Source organism: Petaurus breviceps, unplaced genomic scaffold (genome assembly GCF_028583685.1).
Source record: "Petaurus breviceps papuanus isolate PSGF00001 unplaced genomic scaffold, PetGlider_PUasm1.0 90692, whole genome shotgun sequence".
Taxonomy (NCBI): Eukaryota; Metazoa; Chordata; class Mammalia; order Diprotodontia; family Petauridae; genus Petaurus; species Petaurus breviceps.
In genome coordinates, this window is record NW_027187313.1 from 9,562,231 (window position 1) to 9,582,664 (window position 20,434).

A 20,434-nucleotide genomic window follows, 5' to 3' on the forward strand; every position below is an offset into this window, starting at 1 on the left:
TTTGAAAGGAACTATATGTCATCTAGTTTAACATCCAGCTCCGTGACTAATGACAAGGAACTACCTACCTTTTTGCATTTCCTCACCAGATACATATAATAACCTAACATTTAAATACTGCAAAATAAGAATCATAATAGCATAGGCCTCCCATGTTGCTTTGAGAATCAAATGAAGTAATGAGGTGAAGAGCACTTGTCTCAGAGTCTGGCACATAGTTGGCACGTGCCTAACCAAAGCATTCAATGAAAGTAGTTGCCTGTGAATGGGACCTGCCCTGAGAATTATAAATAATAAAAGAAGTACTGTAGAGCAGACAGAACATCCATTCTGAAATACTTATTCAAATAGCCTTCTCTTCTTCCTTGATCTCTTCATTCCCTTTACACTTTCCTTAAAAATACTAAAGAGGATTGGGGCTGGGGGGAGAAGGTAGAGATCAGGCTCCACAATACTCTTCTCCAATGTTATCTGCTCCTCTTCTCATGTCCCTTGACTCCCTGGTCTAAGAAGAAGAGTCATTCTCCTTGGTCCCCATTCTCACTTCCAAAGTCTCCCTCTACCATAATCATTTAGCACCATCTCTTCCTATGAGATGAACTCCATCAGTTTTCATTCAGTCCAGATCTTTGTTACTGTGATCTCTCAGCCTCCAGGTCACTGTCCCTCCTCAAAGTCTTCAATGCCTGGCTTAGAGTATCTTTCATTCAACCCCCCATCATATATAGGCAGATAAATAAGTAGCACAATTACAGAATGCTGGAGCTAGAATCAAGAAGAGCTGAGTTCAAATCCAGCCTCAGAAATTTAACTTGCTATGTAAACCTGAACAAGTCACTTAACCTCTGTTTGCCTGAGTAATTTAATTGTAAAAGAGGGATAATAATAGCACCTACCTCTTTGGGCTGCTGTAAGGATTGAGTGGTTTTATAAAGCTTGAAGCTTAATACCTGACACATTTCAGGTGTTTAATAAATGTTTGTTTTCTTCCTTCCTTCTCCCTTTGCTCCATGTTTTTTTGCTCCTTATTTCAGGACATATATGTTTTTGTTTGTTTGTTCTTTTTTTTAGGATCATCTTTTCTTTTTTATAATTGAATTTTACATTTATTTTTACTTTACATCATTCATTTCCACAAGATTTTGTTACAAATTTTCTCCCCATCTTTCTTCTACCCACACCCCAAAACAGCGATCCCACAGTATACCCCCTCCCACAATCTGCTCTCTCCTATATCCTCCCTCATAGCCCCTCCGACTTTACACTAGGGCAAGATGGACCTCTATACCCTATTGCCTGTATATCTTATTTCCCAGTTGCATGTAAAAATAATAATAATATTTTTTAAACATTTGATTTTAAAACTTTGAATTCCAGATCTTTCCCTTCCTCCCTCATCACCCACACTTACTGGGAAGATAAGCAATTCAATATAGATTGTACATGTGTAGTTATGAAAAACATTTCCATAGTGGATGTATTGTAAAAGACCGACTATATTTCCCTCCATCCTATGTCCTAATGGACAGGAAGGGTCCATTGCAGTATGCTGGGAGCAGAGCCCAGCCCCACGTGAGCCTGTGGTTTTAGCCTCAGGGCATCTATGACCAGCGTCGACTGGAGGGTCTTCAGGAGAGTGGATCACCAGAAGCTGTGACAGTTTCCAGAATTATCAACCCATAAATGACAAAGATAAAGTAAAAGGTCAGTGTGGAGTGTGGACTTTAGGAACAGAGGTCAAGGAACGCGGCCCAGCTTCTGCCCACCGAGGAAGAAGTGGTTGCTGCTGCATGGCTCCTTCAGAGCTCCTGGCCTGCAGATTTTAGGGGGACCAAGCAACCATTCTGAGGGGTAATCACTCTTGCTTTAACCTGCTTGGATCTGGATCTATGTCTAGGGTGGAGGTCCTGGGGTATGTGACCAGGTGCCAGAGCAGGTGGAGGCTTCAGAGAGGGCACCCATCTAATAGCTCCAGCAGCTGAGAAAACACCAGGATTTGTAACAAAGGTCCCCTTTCTGGTAGCAGAGTTCTACTGTGGAAAAAAGCTCAAAAGTCAAGTAATTGGGTGGTAACAAGAGCAAGCAAAGGAAGCAAAGCAAGCACAGAAATCCAACTTTAGATTCCTATTTTGGTGACAAAAAGGATCAAAGCATGGAACAGAATGAAGACAGTGAAGTCAAAACTCCTGCACGAAATGCTTCCAAGAAAAATATGAATTGGTTACAGGCCATAGAGAGGCTTAAGAAGGACTTTGAAAACCAAATAAGAGAAGTGGAGGAAAAATTGGGAAGAGAAATGAGAATGATGCAAGAAAATCATGAAAAGAGAGTTAACAACCTGAATGAAGAAAATAAGACCTTAAAAAATAGACTAACTCAAATGGCAAAAGAGACTCAAATAGCCAATGAGGAGAAGAATGCCTTAAACAGCCAAATTTGCCAGATGGGAAAAGAATCTCTAAAGCTCACTGAAGAGAATAATCCCTTCAAAATTAGATTGGGTCAAATGGAAGCTAGTGATTTATGAGAAATCAAGATACTATTTTTTCTTCTCTTTTTTATTTTATAGTTTACATCATTCATTTCCACAATATTTTGAGTTACAAATTTTCTCCCCAATTTTCCCTACCCACCACCCCAAAACAACATTCCCAAGGAATATCCCCTCCCCCAATCTGCTCTCTCCTATATCTTCCCCCATTCCTCCTTCAACTTTCCAGTAGGGCATGGTGAATCTCTATGCCCCAGTGCCTGTATATCTCATTTCCCAGTTACATGTAAAACATTAATAATAATAATAATAATAATAATATATATATATATATATATACAATTTTAAACATTTGATTTTAAAACTTTGGATTTCAGATTATTTCCCTTCTTCCCTTGTCACCCACCTTCACTGGGAAGATAAGCAATTCAATATACGCTGTACATGAGGAGCCACACAAAACATTTCCATAGTGGATATATTGTGGAAGACTGACTATATTTCCCTGTATCCCATTCTACTCCCACTTCTATTCTCTACTTTGATCCTTCCTTTTCAAAAGTCGGTGCTTCCAACTTCCCTCCCCCCAAGCCTACCCTTCCTTCCATTATCTCCCCTCTCTTCCCCTTCCCCTCTACTCTCCTGTAGGGTGAGATACTCTATTTAGTGTGTATGTCATCCCCTCCCTAAGCCCAATTCAATGAGAATAAGGTTGACTGATTCCCTTTTGCCTTCCTGTTCTTCCCCTCCATTGTAACAATTTTCCCTTAGCTCTTCTATATGAGATAATTTACCCCCATTCTATCTCTCCCCATCTCCTCTCACTATATTCCTCTCTCACCTCTTAATTTCACCGTTTAAGTATCATCCCTTCCTATTCAATTGGTCCTGTGCCTTTTGTCTATGTATACCTGTACATATATATACACAAACTCACATACCCTCCTGTATAGACATATATGTATGTATACATATACATACATACATATATATACACACACATATATACATTTCTATTCTTTTCAACTATTCTCATACTGAGAAAAGTTTCATCAGTTACAATTATCATTTTTCCATGTAGGAATATAAGTAGTTCAACTTTGATAAGTTCCTTATGATTTCCTTTCCCTGTTTATCTTCTCAAGCTTCTCTTGCTTCTAGTATCTGAATGTCAAATTTTCTATCCAACTCTGGTTTTTTCATCAAGAATGCTTGAAAGTCCTCTATTCCACTGAATGATCATATTTTCCCCTGAAACATGATATTCAGTTTTGCTGGGTTGGTGATTCTTGGTTTTAATCCCAGCTCCTTTGACCTCCAGAACATCATATTCCAAGCCCTTCGATCCTTCAATGTAGAAGCTGCCAGGTCCTGAGTTCTCCTGATTGTGTTTCTACAATATTGAAATTGTTTCTTCCTGGCTGCAGTAATATTTTCTCCTTGATCTGGGAACTCCAGAACCTGGCTATAATATTCCTAGGAGTTTTCTTTTTGGGATCTTTTTCAGGAGGTGATCAGTGGACTCTTTCAATCTCTATTTTGCCCTCTGGTTCTAAAATATCAGGGCAATTTTCCTTGAGAATTTCTTGAAGGATAATATCTAGGTTCTTTTTTTGATCATGGCTTTCAGGTAGTCCAATAATTTTTAAATTATTTCTTCTGGATCTATTTTCCAGGTCAGTGTTTTTTCCAATGAGATATTTCACATTGCCTTCTATTTTTTCATTTGTTTGGATCTGTTTTATAGTATCTTGATTTCTCATAAAGCTTCCATTTGCTGCAATCTAATTCTGAAGGAATGATTCTCTTCAGTGAGCTTTTAAGATTCTTTTTCCATCTGGCAAATTCGACTTTTTAAGGCATTTTTCTCCTCATTGCCTTTTTGAGCTTCTTTTGCCATCTGAGTTAGTTTATTTTTTAAGGTGTTATTTTCTTCAGTCATGTTGTTGACTTTTATTTTTCTTGGAAGCTTTGGAAGCTTGGAAGACCCTCCAGCTGAGGCTGGCAATGGCCACCCTGAGGCTAAAAATGCAGGCTCATGTGGGGCTGGGCTCTGCTCCCAGCACACTGCAATGTATCCTTCCTGTCTGCCTACTGGACTGCCTTCAGCAAGAGGTTTGTTTCTGTCACTGTGGGTTCTGTAGCCCTATAGTTTGTTTAGAGTTATTTTTTATTGGTATTTGAGGTTGTTATGGGGGCAGCACATGGAGTTTTCCTGCTTCTATGCTGCCATCTTGGCTCTGCCCACCAGGACATATATGTTGATATCCATTGCCTCCACATTCATTGTTCTTCTCAATTTCTATGACCTACATTTTCACTGTACCTCAGCTAACCACAGAGATGGTTGGACCCTAAGATCTCATCATTATTAATAACCATACCACTAATACATCTCTATCATCTTAACTCAAAATTTACCCTATTTATTCACAGACTCCTGCCCTTTAATGTTTCCTTCTGCCTAACTTCTCCTAAACCCTTCTTTTATTCTCCCTATAATGTCCTGTCCCTCCTTTCATCCATTCCTGTTATCTTATTCCATTATCTGTACTATGACCTCACTTTGTTTTAACTCAACTCTAGAACTGAGCAGTTTTGATACCCACTCTCTTTTATTCCTAGCACCATTCATGCCCTGACAACAATTTCTGAGATTCACCCTTCTTCCACAAGCTAGGCAGACTAGGTCCCTCATACTCCTGAGGTACTGAACACTATTAGAGAAAGGTGTACCATCATACTGACTAGGTCCACTACAAATTTATTTTATCTTTTCTTAAGTGAGCTCTTACTTCTTGTACTTTTTACATTTGCTCTCTTTTCCCCCCCAGAAGATGTCCCAAAGCTTCCCTTCTTTCTTTAAGCCTTCAGTGACTCCTCTACCTCTCTTGTAGCAGATGTCCTCATGTCTCACTTTATCAAGAAAAAGTATTAGCTCTGAGCCCCCCTCTTACTCCTACATCCATCCTTTCTTCTTTTCCTGCCTCTGAGGAAGTGATGGCTTTTCTCCTTAACAGGGCTAATCCCTGTACATGAATCGTGAATTCTGCATCTTTGTATGTCTCCCAGGAACTTAAATCATCCATCATTCTTTCTCCCTCAACTTCATATTCTCCCTATTTTATTTTATTTTTATGTTTTGTTTTTATATCATATTCATTTTTAATATTCCTCTCCCTACCTCAAAGTTGGGGGTAATGATAAAGACACAATAGGGTAACTTGCCGCCTGTGAGTTATATGTACAAAGTTTGGAGGAAGGGGAAATTCTTATATTGATTGGAAACTGATGTTGAAGATGAATTCATGTTCTAATTAAATTGGAACTTTTTTTAGTACCATTTGCCTGAGCCACTGAATTTTTCCCTGTGCTAACTGCTTCCCTGAGTCATTGGACCAGTTGCTAGCAAAATGAAACCTCCCAAAGCATGGGACTAATGTCAATCATCTTGTTTTACCATACTCTAGATATGGCTCCACTAAAAAGCAACAGATCTCAAAAATATTTACCACAAGGTTACCAATAATGTAAAGAACATTTAGTCACCACTCCTATCAGACTAGAGCCTAAGATGAAGAAATACACAAGTGTGCACATTCTTATGCGCGCGCGCACACACACACACACACACACACACACACACACACACACACACACCATACATTCTCTTCCTTTTCTTTGCTAGATTTTCAATAAACCCATAGAGAAAAGCACTTCCCAACCAGCTCCTGCAGTTGGGAGCTGATGAAAGAAAGGCTCCATCTACCAAAATTCACAAGCAAGGCAGTGATGGAGATACTGATAATACAAATTGAAGAAGCAATGGCAAAGACCTTCATCTTCTCTAGGATGGTAAAATATGCACACGAGTGATTTGTAAACAATAGATTGCATTCAAATGAGAGAAGACATCCTTGTAATAAACCAGAGTTCAGTACTCTGGGAGGAAAAGAAAAAAAATGTGAGAAGAAAAATCAAAGTAGCTCCATGGTTGGATGCCAAGGTTCTAACATACTGCATTTACCAGTAGCAACACAAATATTCTGTAGGAGAGAGAGAGATCTAATGAACGCTACAACTCACAGGATTTTCATGGTGCTCATATAACAAGAACTGAAGTATACACACTGTATCATTTCAACTGTGAGAAAACAGGTGTCAGGACATACTCAGCACACTGGAAAACAAACAGACCTTGGTCTGTTATATGGCATTGAGATATCACTTTAACAGGCTGGGTCTGTAGCCTACGTTTCCTTTAAACCACTAGAGAACATAAATCTCAGTAACTCAGAAGCCAGATCATTCACATGGTACAAACAAAGGCGATCATGAGAACCTGAAAGCTTGCTCCACAAAAGGGGTCTGCTAATAAGCTTGCCTTGCTATTTAAATGGTAGGATTATGGAGAAAAAATGGGAATAAAATAACAATTTGATCAGTTATTATTTATGTAAATTGCTAAATCAAATTCAGTGTATGGGGAAAAACAGAATTTGGTGCTTTTTTAGGCAAAGATAATAACAAACTCCATGAATGTTTTTCCTCTGAAATATTTGACTGTTAAACATAGAAACTTGATTATAATTGGAAAATCACACATGTAGACATCAGGAAAATCCAGAGTAAAATCACCCTACAGCAGCACAAACTTGATCACATTACAAATAACATATTTTATGACCTATATGTGATAACAGAAAGATGGAAAGGGAAAATGTACTGTGTAAATAATATTATAAAATTCTCCTTCAAGAACATAATCTGTAGCAAGTTTACCTTATAAAGATCTTATATCTATGATAAATAAGGAACTGATTCAAACTCATAAGAACAAACTCAATAGATACATGATGGAAGGAAATGAACAGGTGGTTTTTAAAGGAAAAAATAATCTAAGCTACCAATAGCTATATTTTTAAAAATCCATTAAATAACTAATAATCAGAAATATTCAAATTAAAAAAACTTTTGAGGTTCTGTTTTATACTCATTAAATGGCAAAGACAATAAAAGACAAGAATGGCAATAGTTGTTGGGGCTATAAGAAAGCACAAGCTGTGAATTGGTTCAACTATTCTTCAAAACAATTTAGAATTATTCCCCACAAATAATTGAAATAAACTTAGCCATTGACTCAGTTATACTACTACTACCATATGAATATATTCCCAAAGAGATCAAAAAAAGAGGAAAAGGACCTATGTGTGTGTATACACTGATACATCACCCATGTACGTATTTTTTTTTTATAGCAGCTCTTTTTATAGCAGCCCCAAACTGAAAACTAAGGGAGTTGTCCTATTAGAGAATGGCTAAAGTTAAACAATAGTATGTTAATGGAATAGAATATTGTTGTGCCATAAGAAATTTTAAAATGAGCACCTTCAGAATAACCTGGAAAGACCTTTATGAACTGATGGAGATCAAAGCAAGCAGAATTCAGAGAACAATTAATATGATAGCCTTATGAAGAAAAACTAAGATTCTGACTATAGGTAGTCAGAATATTTTTTGGATTCTGAGTCTATTAGCTATTCATCACAGCTTTGGGTCATCTATCATTTGATAAGCAAGCCATGTATGCCTTTGTGTCAAACTCAAATAGAAATGAGTTCCCTGAGGGAGCATATTGACTTAGAACATCACAAATTAGCATTATCCATGTTCTACTGTATTTTTATTTATTTTGTTAAACATTTCCCAATTACATTTTAATCTTGTGTGAAATACACTGGGGAATTTTTCCAAGTTGTAAATTTGATACCTCTGATAGAAGTTATTGATAAAAATCTTAAATAGTTCACAGACAAGCACAGAGTCCTAAAGAACTCCACTGGACAAAACTTGCAAAGCTGATATGGAATTATTAATGACTACTCTTTGAGTTTAGCCATTGAACCAGTCCTGAAATCATCTAATTGTACTATCACCTTGACTAAATATATATCCATCTTTTCTGCAAGAATAGTAGCAGCTAGCTTCATCAAATGCTTTGCTGGAATTTAAGAAAACAATATCATTCCCGATATCCAGTAGTTTAATAGCCTAATCACAAAAGGACACAAGGTTAGTCTGTCATGACCTCTTTTAATTAAATAAGAAATGTATTTTCCCAAAAAGAAAGCAAGTAGCTTATAGGCAAAATACAAACATCCAAATACTATCAAAATACTGAAGTAAGAAGGATTTGATATCGATCGAAATGAGGACATGACATTGAAATGAATATGCAATTTGGAGAGGACCTGATATGCCAGTGTCATGGCATTCTAGTTCTCAGGTCCTAGATACCTATATACATAGTATGTATCAATTTCTACATTTCTATTATGTGCTGTGTTCTCTTAACATTAACGTGCAGTTCATATAATGACTGACTACAAGTAGAAGGGGCAATAAAGATCATTTTCCATAAGGAATTTTCTGCAGTATGGACCATGCTCAACACATGTATATTGCATAAATAATACAAGTTCACTTGCCTAGAAACAGCAAGGTGGCACGGTATATAGAGAATTGAACCTGAATCAGACTTAAATTCAAATGAGACACCTTTGTCTCAGACACTCCTTGACTTGTTCTTAGATAAAATGGGGACAACCCAATATCTACTTCACAGGGATAATGTCTCCCTCCCCACCCAACACTAGAGAATGCTGAGATTTGATGCATAAATATGTGTGTATGTACATATATTTGCATGGATGTATGTAAACCCATTCTATGTATACTCCTATCCATCAGTTTTTTCTTTAGAGGTGGATAGCAACTTCCTTTATAGGTCCCCTGCAGTTGATTTGAGTATTCATAATACTTAGAACAGCTTAGTTGTTCACAGTTATTTTCTGAACATTACTTGTTACTGCATATAACAATCTCTTGGCTCTGTTCATTTCACTCTTTATTATTTAATGCAAGTCTTTCTATGTTATTTCTATAATTATCCTGCTCATTATTTCTTACAGTAGCACATCAATATTCCATCACAATGGAACACCACAATTTTCTTCAGTCATTCCCCAGTTGAAGGGCAATTCCCTTGATTTCCATTTCTTTTTTTCCAATTTATTTATTTTTAGTTTTCAACATTCATTTCCAGAAGATATTGAGTTACAAATGTTTCTCCCTATCTCTCCCCTACCTCCCACCCCAGAATAGCAAGCCTACTGAATACCCCTTCCCCCAATCTGTTCTCTCTTATATTCTCCCCCATTTCCCCCTCAACTTTCTAGTAGGGCAAGAAGGACTTCTATACGCCAGTGCCTGTACATCTTATTTCCCAGTTCCATGTAACATGCATTAACAATTGTTTTTTGAAACTTTGAGTTCCAGAGTCTTCCCCTTCTTCCCTCCTCACCCACTGCCACTGGGAAGACAAGCATTTCATCATAGGTTGTACATGTGTAGTTATGCAAAACATTTCAATAGTAGTTATATTGTGAAAGACTAACTATATTTCTCTCTATCCTATCCCACCCCCCCCACTCTTTCTATTTTCTACTTTGACCATGTCCCATTTCAAAAGTGTTTACTTCTAACTACCCTTTCCCCCATTCTGCCCCCCCCTTTTCTCATTCTCCCCTCTTATCCCCTTCCTCCCTGCTTTCCTGTAGGTTAAGATACAAAATTGAGTGTGTATGTTATTTCCTCCTTAATCCAAATTCAATGAGAGTAAGGTTGACCCATTCTCTTTCACCTTTCTGCTCTTCCCCTCCATTGTAAGTGTTCTCTTGCCTCTTTTATATGAGATAATTTAACGTAATCCAGCTCTCCCTATCTCCTTTCATTATATTCCTCTCTCACCTCTTAATTTTATTTTTAAGACACTGCCCCTTCATATTCAACCCATCCTGTGCCCTCTGTCTATGTATACATGTACATAAATATGCACACACTCACATATATATTTACACACACCTTCACCCTCCTATATATACATAAATATGTACGTAAACATATATATATATATATATATTCCCTTCAACTATCCTCATACTGAGAAAAGTCTCATGACTTACAATTATTGTTTTTCCATGTAGGAATGTAAATAGTTCAACTTTAATAAGTTCCTTATGATTTCTTTTTCCTGTTTACCTTTTCATGCTTCTCTTGCTTCTTGTTATTGAAAGTCAAATTTTTTGTTCAGCTCTGGTTTTTTCATCAAGAATGCCTGAAAGTTCTCTATTTCCTTGAATAACCATATTTTCCCCTGAAGCATTATACTCAATTTTGCTGGGTAGGTGATTCTTGGTTTTAATCCTAGCTCCTTAGACCTTAAACCTCTGAAATATCATATTCCAAGCCCTTCGATCCCTTAATGTAGAAACTACTAGATCTTGTGTTATCCTTATTGTGTTTCCACAATAGTAAAATTGTTCCTTCCAGGATGCTTGTAATATTTTCTTCTTGACCTGGGAACTCTGGATTTTGGCTATGATATTCCTAGGAGTTTTCTTTCTGGATACTTTTTTCAAGAGGTGATCGGTGAATTCTTTCTATTTCTATTTTGCCTTTTGTTTCTAGAATATCAGGACAATTCTCATGGAGAATTTCTTGAAGGATGATTTCTGGGTTCTTTTTTTGATCATGGCTTTCAGGTAGTCCAATAATTTTTAAATTATCTCCCTTGGATCTATTTTCTGGGTCAGTGGTTTTTCCAATGAGATATTTCACATTGCCTTCTATTTTTTCATTTGTTTGGATCTGTTTTATAGTATCTTGATTTCTCATAAAGTCATTAGCTTCCAATTGCTCCAATCTAATTTTGAAGGAATTATTCTCTTCAGTGAGTTTTTGAAATTCATTTTCCATCTGGCAAATTCGACTTTTTTAAGGCATTCTTCTCCTCATTGGCTTTTTGGACCTCTTTTTCCATTTGAGTGAGTCTACTTTTTAAGGTATTATTTTCTTCAAAAATTTTTTGGGTCTCCTTTAGTAGGCTGTTGAATTGCTTTTCATGATTTTCTTGCATCATTCTCCTTTCTCTTCCCAGTTTTTCCTCCACTTCTCTTACTTGATTTTCAAAACATTTCTTGAGATCCTCCATGGTCTGTGGCCAGTTCATATTTTTCTTGGAAGCTTTTAATGCAGGAGGTCTGACTTCATTGTCCTCATCCAGTTCCATACTTTGATCCTTTTTGTCCCCCAAAAATGATTGTAAGTTCTGATTGCACTTCCTCATCTTGCCAATTACTGGACTTTTGAGCTCTTTGCCATGGTAGAACTCTGCTTCCAGAATGGAGAGAGCTTTGTCCCAAATTGCTGAGGATTTTGCAGCTGCTGGAGCTATTAGTTGGCACCCTTTCTACAGCCCCCACAAGTTCTGGCTCCCTGGCCACAAACCCCAGGACCACCACCCAAGACCATGATGGTCAGGTCAAAGCAAGAGTGATTAGCCTCTGAATGCTTGCTTGGTCCCTTATGATCTGTAGGCCAGGAGCTCTGAAAGCAGCCACATGGCACCACCACACCTCCTGCCACTTCTCGCCCTAGGGGCAGGGGCCTGAAAACCCCACTGTTCCTCCACCCTTACAACAGAGTTACCAATTAACTTATTTTCTCTTTGATGTTTATGGGTTGAGGAGTCTGGAAACTGCTGTAGCTGCTGGTGATTCACTTTCCTGAAGTTTGCTCTGGCTGGTCTGGGCGCTGGTCGGGTCCACCCTGGGCCCAGAACCATGGCTCACTGGGGACTGCACTCAGCTCCCAGCACTCTGCCATAGACCTTTCTTGTCAGCCTGCCAGGTTGTCTTCAGTGGGAGATTTGTTTCTCTCTGTCTTTTTGTGGGTTCTGTAGCTTTAAAATTTGTTTAGAATCACTTTTTTACAGGTATTGGAGATGGTTGAAGCCAGAGCCCATGCCAAGTTTGTGCTTTTACTATGCCATCTTCTCATTCAGTCTTGATTTCCACTTCTTTGCCACCACAAAGAGGCTGCTATAAATATTTCAGACCATAGCAGTTCTTTTCCTTTTTCCCTGATCACTTTGGGAAACAGACCTAATAGTGGTACATAATTATTAATTTGCAAAAGAGGAACCAGTTATTTTGTAGCTTCCATCTATTGCTATGGGGGGAGAGGGGTGGGGTGGGGAAAGGGGAGTGTGGTGGGGGAAAGTAGTCTTGAAGTAACAGAGCAAACTCACTGGTTCTTAACACCCTTTGCAGAAAACAATCCTTCTAACCAAGGCAGCAGACCACACACATCATTCCAAACAATGTGAGGAAAAGGGATAATTAACAATTGAACTGGTAAATTGAGCTGAAAAGGTTCTCCTTACCGACCTGGCAGGTTTATTTGTTCATTTGTTTTTGGTTTTGTTTTTTTTTTTATCAAAGAGCAAGCTACAAATATACACCAGCTGCCAAGTGGGTGTCCTACTCTAGCACACTGTTTTAAATGGCTGTGATGTTTTCTTAAGCAGCCAGGAGGTCACAGGTCAACAGTTCCTTTTGTTTTTAACTTTTTTTGTAAAATACTCAAATGATTCTGTAGTAAATACCCAGTTTCACTTGGTAATATGTTTTAATTCATCAAATTTGCTGATCATTTTGAAGATATTTTCTTTCCTACACTAAGATTCCCATAATACCAACATAACAGATGCACGTGAATTTTGTGGAAGAGCCCAGCCCTGCATAGGAGTTGCTGCCTAACAGTTTGTTCCTAAGGAAATTCTGGCAAGGGAAGAACCATTTCTCATCCCAACAAGGGCAGCTCTAGGCCTGGCACCATTAAGTTCCACACCAGTGGCCAAAGGGACTTGCCACCCTACAGGACAAGGTCAACTTCTCTCACCCTGAGCCAGACCCATGACTTGCTTCTGAAGAATCTATGGTCAATCTTTGTAATCACTTTTTTCTTTTTTTTTATTTCCACCAGATTTTGAGTTACAAATTTTTTCCCCATTTTTCCCCTACCCACCGCCCCAAAATAGCAGTCCCACAGGATGTCTCCTCCTCCAATCTGCTCTCTACTATATTATCTCCCATACCCTTTTCGACTTTTCCAGTAGGGCATGGTGGATTTCTATGCCCCAGTGCCTGTATATCTTATTTCCCAATTTCATTTAAAATAGTATTAATAATCGTACACACACACACACACACACACACACACACACACACACACACACACATATATATATCTTAAACATTTTATTTTAAAACTTTGAGTTCCAGATTCATTCCCTTCCTCCCTTGTCACCCACCCTTACTGGGAAGATAAGCAGTTCAGTATAGATTGTACATGTGTAGCTAATGCAAAACTTTACCATAGTAGATATGTTGTAAAAAACTGACTATCTTTCCCTCCCTCCTATCCCACCTCCCACTTGTTCTATTCTCTACTTTGATCCTGTCCCTTTTCAAAAGTGGATGTTTCCAACTTCCCTCCCCCCCAACCTGCCCTCCCTTCCATCATCCCCTCTCTCATCCCCTTCCCCCCTATTCTCCTGTAGGGTAAGATACCCTATTTTGTGTGTATTTCATTTCCTCCCCAGGCCAAATTCAATGAGAATAAGGTTGACCCATTCCCTTTTGCCTTCCTAATCTTCCCCTCCATTGTAACCATTTTCACTTGCCTCTTCAATATGAGATAGTTTACCCTGTTCTGTGTCTCCCCATCTCCTCTCATTATATTCCTCTCTCACCTCTTAATTTCACCTTTTAAGTATCATCCCTTCCTACTAAATTGGTCCTGTGCCCTCTATATATACCTGTAAATATATATACATATATTCACATATGTATTCATATGCCCAAATAACATCATATACAGACATATATATATATATATATTTCTATTTCTATTCCAGTCACCTATTTTCATACTGAGAAAAGTTTCATCAGTTACAATTATTGTTTTTCCATGTATGAATGTTAATAGTTCAACTTTGATAAGTTCCTTATGATTTCTTTTCCATTTACCTTCTCATACTTCTCTTGCTTCTTGTATCTGAATGTCAAATTTTCTATTCAACTCTGGTTTTTTCATCAAGAGTGCTTGAAAGTCCTCTATTCCACTGAATGACCATATTTTCCCCTGAAACATGATACTTGGTTTTGCTGGGTAGGTGACTCTTGGTTTTAATCCCAGCTCCTTTGACCTCCAGAATATCACATTCCAAGCCCTTCGATTCCTCAGTGTAGAAGCTGCCAGATCCTGGGTTATTCTGATTGTGTTTCCACAATATTCAAATTGTTTCTTCCTGGCTGCTTGTAATATTCTCTCCTTAATCTGGGAACTCCAGAACCTGGCTATAATATTCCTTGGAGTTTTCTTTTTGGAATCTTTTTCAGGAGGTGTTTTCTGGATTCTTTCAAGCTCTATTTTGCTGTCTGGTTCTAAAACATTGGGGCAGTTTTCCTTGAGAATTCCTTGGAGGATGATTTCTAGGTTCATTCTTTGATCATGGCTTTCAGGTAGTCCAATAATTTTTAAACTATCTCTCCTGGATCTATTTTCCAGGTCAGTGGTTTTTCCCATGACATATTTCACATTGTCTTCTATTCTTTCATTTGTTTGGATCTGTTTAACAGCATCTTGATTTCTCATAAAGTCATTAGCTTCCATTTACTCCAATCTAATTCTGAAGGAATGCTTCTCCTCAGTGAGCTCTTGTGATTCTTTTTCAATCTGGCAAATTCAGCTTTTTAAGGCATTCTTCTCCTTATTGCCTTTTTGAGCCTCTTTTGCCATTTGAGTTAGTCTATTTTTTAAGGTATGATTTTCCTCAGTCAGGCTGTTGACTCTCATTTCATAATTTTCTTGCATCGTTCTCCTTTCTCTTCCCAATTTTTCCTCCACTTCTCCTATCTGCTTCTTAAGGTCCTCTATGGCCTGTAACCAACCCATATTTTCCTTTGAAGCTTTTGGTGCAGGAGTTCTGACTTCACTGTCTTCCTCCTGTTCCATGTTTTTTTTTCTTTTTTGTCCCCAAAATAGGAGTCTAATGTTGGAATCTTCTGTTTGCTTTGTTTCCTTTGCCTGGTCATGTTGCCACTCAATTACTTGACTTTTGGGCTTTTTGCCACAGTAGGACTCTGCCACCAGACAGGGGAGCTTTTGCCCCAATTGCTGGGGTTTTCTCAGCTGCCGGAGGTTTTAGTTGCTGAAGCCACCACACGCTCTGGCAAGCTGGACACACATCCCAGGACCTCCACTCTAGACCACAATCCAGATCCAAGCAGGTTAAAGCAAAAGTGATTACCCCTCAGACTGGTCACTTGGTCCCCCTACAGTCTGCAGGACAAGAGCTGAAGGGGCCACATGGCTGTGGCTACAGACAGCTCCTTAGAGGCTTCTTGTCCTGAGCTCACAAGCCGACACACTCCCAATTACTGGGTCCCAAAGTCTGCACTGCACTGACCTCTCACTTTGTCCTTTGTGTCTATGTGTTGATAATTCTGGAGATGGCCACAGCTATTGATGATCTGGAGTCTCTCCGGCCTGCAGCTGGTCAGGCCTTCCCTGGGGTTAAAACCTCGGCATGGGGCTGGGTTTGACTCCCAGAGCACCATGCTAGCTGCTTGCTGCCAGCCTGCTGGGCTGTCCTCAGCGGGAGGTTAGTTCTGTGTCATTTTGTGTGTTCTGCAGCTCCAAAGTTTGTTTAGAGTCCCCTTTTTCATGAATTGGGGAAGGTGGAAGCCAGAGTCATGTGGAGTTCCTGCTTCTACTCCCTGTAATCACTTTTTTAAGTTGTTTTCCAATAACTGTTGATATGTTCTAAAATTTTCCAGGAATTGAAGTCAAGTATACCAATCTGTAGTATGAAGACTTTTTGTGACCGTTGCAGCATTTGTCTTCCTCCAATTTTGCAGTACCTTTCTACTTCTTCACTGTCTTTGAAATGTCACTGACATTGACTCAGCAATCATAGCTGACAGTTCTTTCACTGTCCAAGAATTCAGTTGCCTGGCAAGGTCCGTGAATTCATCCAGGAAACTAAGTCTTCTATTACTATCTCCTATTTAGGTTGCTTATCAATTGCTTTCATCAGGAGCTGAGGATAAAGTGGAAACACTGAGGAAAGGCAGTTTTATTAATCTACTAAGGAATCAACAGAAAAGCTACAACATGCCTATGCCAGTAAAAAAAAAAAAAGACTTCCAGAAGTTGTGATTTGTCCTATTGCCATGTGCACTATCCAAATTTGAACCCATTTATTCCTGGTTTTAGCAGTCAGTGGGGGAGCATGTCATAAACCTCTGGGGGAATGGAATATATCATGTTCTTCTTCTATGTCATTCTACTCCATTTTAGTAAATATCTATTTCTATGAAAGCTAAGTTTCATGGACTTAATTAGTAATTGATATGTATTAGCTCATAATCATTGGGGAAAACCTACCAGTGGGAGATCATGAGATTAAAATACTAAAAAAGATACCTCAACCCCTCAGAGCTACCCCTAGAATTATGAAAGAAAATATAGCATTCCAGCTCTGGGGACCCAACTTGTCAGTGCTAGTTGAAGTAGCCTCAGAGGTTGAGCTACAAAGAAAAGTAATGCCAAAGAAACAAATGGAGAAAAACAAACCTAACAAGTCTTTCTTTATTTCTATGTTTTCTTCTGCTTCTCTGTGCTTTCTTCTGAACTTCCTTTACTTCTCTCTGCATTTTTTTTAAATGAACCTCTTTTTGGCATGTCTATTTGAATCACACTCCCCTTAAGCCCCCTCCCCAGCTAAAACCAGGTGCAAGGGGGAAAAACTTTTAACAAATAAAAATAATTTAAGCAAAATGAATCCACACAATAATCACAGCCCCAAAATGTGTGTCCCTTTCTGTACCTTGATTTTTTACCTCTCTCTATATGGAAGTAGATAACATGCTAGCAAGATATAAAAATAAAACCACAAAAAATAAAAAATATTTCTATTTAGCAACAGCAAAATCCAGGAAGGAACAATAGAAGGGAAAAGCCTTTTCAAAATAACTCCTCAATGAGTAAAATACCTGTGAGTCAGTCAACAAAGAAAGATAGACTCAGTACCTGTATTGATGAAATTACAAAATACTCCTTAAATTAAAAAATGACTCAAGTAGTTAGAGGGCTGCTCAGTGCTCATGGCTGAGCTAAACCAAAATGATACTACCTAAATTCATTTAAAAATTCAGTAGCTATTAACTCTCATGGGTATATTTTAAACAACTAGATTTAATAACAATATACTGAAAAAAAAACAAAGGCTCTGTAATTACAAGAAAAAGGAATAAAGGAAGAATGATAGGGAAATAGAAGTTCTAGACTTGACATTATAATTAAAATAGTAGTCATCAAAATGATTTAAAACTAGTTTAAAATTGAAAAACTAAATTAGTTGAGCATCTTACTTTGCATAGGAAAAAAGCAAAAACTATTTACTTCAGTAACAGTTTCCAATAAACCTGAGAACATGTGTTACTTGGGGAAGAATTCCCATTTTGACAAGATGAGAAAAACTAGAAAAGAATTAGGGAGAAATTAAATTTTTATTAAAATCTAACACTATATTAACTCAAACAGACATGGTACCTTATATTAAAAGACATATGATTTTTTTTTTAAATTGGAAGAGAACTAAAAGCTTTCACAGGGAGAATTCATGATTAACTAGAGATAGGAGCAATTACAAACATAAAATAGATGATCTCAAATACATCATATTGAAAAGATTTTGCATTTTAAAAAGTCAACATAATTAGAAGAAGATGGGAAATGTACAACTAGATGAAAAAATTCTTGCATAAAATATTCCAGTTAAGGTTTAGGTATCCAGGACATATAAGTAAGTAACACAAATATATAGAAGCAAAAGCCATTTCCCAAAGGATAAGAAATCAAAGGAAATAAACAGATCTCAAAAAGAATTACAAGTTATTAATCATCATATCAAAGACTTTTCCAAATAACTAATAAAAAGAGAAATATACATTGAAACAGCTCTGAGTTTTCAACTCCCAGGAAATTGGCAAAGATGAAAATAATCACTGCTAGAAAGTCTGTGATAAGAAAGGTGCATTAATATGTTGGTAGAGCAGTAAATTTGTCAGCCACTCTGGAAAGCAATTTAGAATCAATCTAAGAAAGTGACTAAAATATCTATAACCTTTGACTCAGAAATACTGAATCAAAGAACTTCATGATAACACCTGTATAACACCAAAATATTCATAGCAGAATACTGTGTCAGAGCAAAGAAATGAAAACAAAGCAAATGCACCAGGGAACAGCTAAACAAATTGCAATGCATGAAAGTAATAGAATATTATTACACTGTCAAAAAATATGATTAATTTAGAGAAGCATGGGAAGACATTAATGGGTGCAGAGTGAATTAGTCATAAACAGGAGAAAAATATACGTGAGTAAAATTATATAAGTTAAGAGAACAACAGTAATGAAAATCAAAACTGAATACTGTGAATTTCTAAGGATGACCTCTTTTTTGAAGTGGTGGGGGAGTCCATGGACGTAGAACAAACACTGATTTAATGGCACAATTAGATGATGTGTCAATTAATTTTACTGAATTGTTTGTTTTTTTCTCCTTTTTTCTATGCTTCATTATAAAACTGCTCTTTGGGAAGGAGATATATTGGGAAATGCCAGTGATATAAAAACAAAAGATATAAGTAAATTTTAAAAAGATAAGCCAGGATAAAAATCTGTTTTGACCAATTGCATTTTTTTCACATAAGAGAATGCATAATTGAATATTTCAAGGCAGTTTTATGAGGTCATTGTGAATATATAAAAAATTATTTTGTTTCTTAGACAGAGAAATACACATACACACAAAATAAACAAACAGAAATATGACAATTTACATACTTTGCAAAGCCAATGAAATCTTCATGGTTGGTGTTAATATAGGATAACTGGATGTCAATCAGCAATAACACCTAAAAGTCAAAGAAAAACAAAATAATTTTTGAACACAGTATTTCATGAAAGGCAATCTTTAAAATGCTCCAGAATCTCAAAAATCAACTGTGGACTTTAAAATCCCATAGTAAAAATGCCTAATCAATAGAGAAATCACTATACCAATTTTATTTTTTCCATGAATTTCACTTTATTGAATTTCATTTTCTTAAGCCAACTCACAACCAATATATGGTTAACTTGAGGGATAGTCAATAGGAAGCTTGAGTACTGCACTGGTATCAACATAGTACAGTGTCCCACCTGTCCTATTTGGGTAGGACATGAATGAGAGTTGCCCAGGATGGTCTGGCATATTTAGGTTGCAATGAGAATCTTTAGCAGAAATACTCACATGAAACAAATCACAGAAGTATTGTAATATTAGCACAAAAGGAGTTTGAATAAAGATAACAGTATTACAATTTGTAGGATAAGTACTATGAGTGTTTTCTTACCTACACTCTGAAATCAAGCTACTGTAATGAGAAGGACAAGAAGGCCTCTATGCTGAAAAACTTTTCTAGGAGAAAAGTCTAATACTGGGAAGACAATGATCCAGTTTCCTGGGGCTTTATCTCCTAAAGATAATTTAGTATTCACAGATTACTACTATCAGTTACTTCAAACCTCTCTCATTAACAACTATTTCAGCTGGTCATTAAACAAACAAAATGGATAACAGAAGTAACTAAAGGGCCTGCCTGGGATCATTAAAGGGCCTTCTTCCCCTCAGCATCATGAACCTTTTCTCTGTGTCTCCAAATATAAAGCAGTTTATTCATTACTCTCACCACAAGTCACAAGGGCATAACTGCTTAATAACTCCCCAACAGATCATTAACAAGTGTAACAAGCATCTGTTGATGGATTTACAGCTGAGAGCACAACTGAAATTCATGAACCAATGAGTGCACGTGTATATTATGTGTGTGCATCTAAACACACATGTATGTATAGATAAATACACAAACACACATTGTGTACATGTAGCACATGCACAACTGTATAAATATATAATTTACCAAT

General features: G+C 37.4%; 1 protein-coding gene across 5 annotated transcripts in view; it reads right to left on the reverse strand.

The window, feature by feature from the left end:
* DNM3 (dynamin 3) overlaps nucleotides 1-20,434 on the reverse strand; it is a 708,993-nt gene that overhangs the window by 427,765 nt on the left and 260,794 nt on the right. For all 5 annotated transcript variants that reach the window (XR_011163889.1, XM_069065578.1, XM_069065580.1 and 2 more), the window contains exon 12: nucleotides 19,313-19,383. Coding sequence is in view for 4 of the 5 variants with exons in the window: in XM_069065578.1 (XP_068921679.1) it covers nucleotides 19,313-19,383 (71 nt within the window). In the remaining variant the exon portion in view is untranslated. The remainder of the gene's footprint in view (nucleotides 1-19,312; nucleotides 19,384-20,434) is intronic.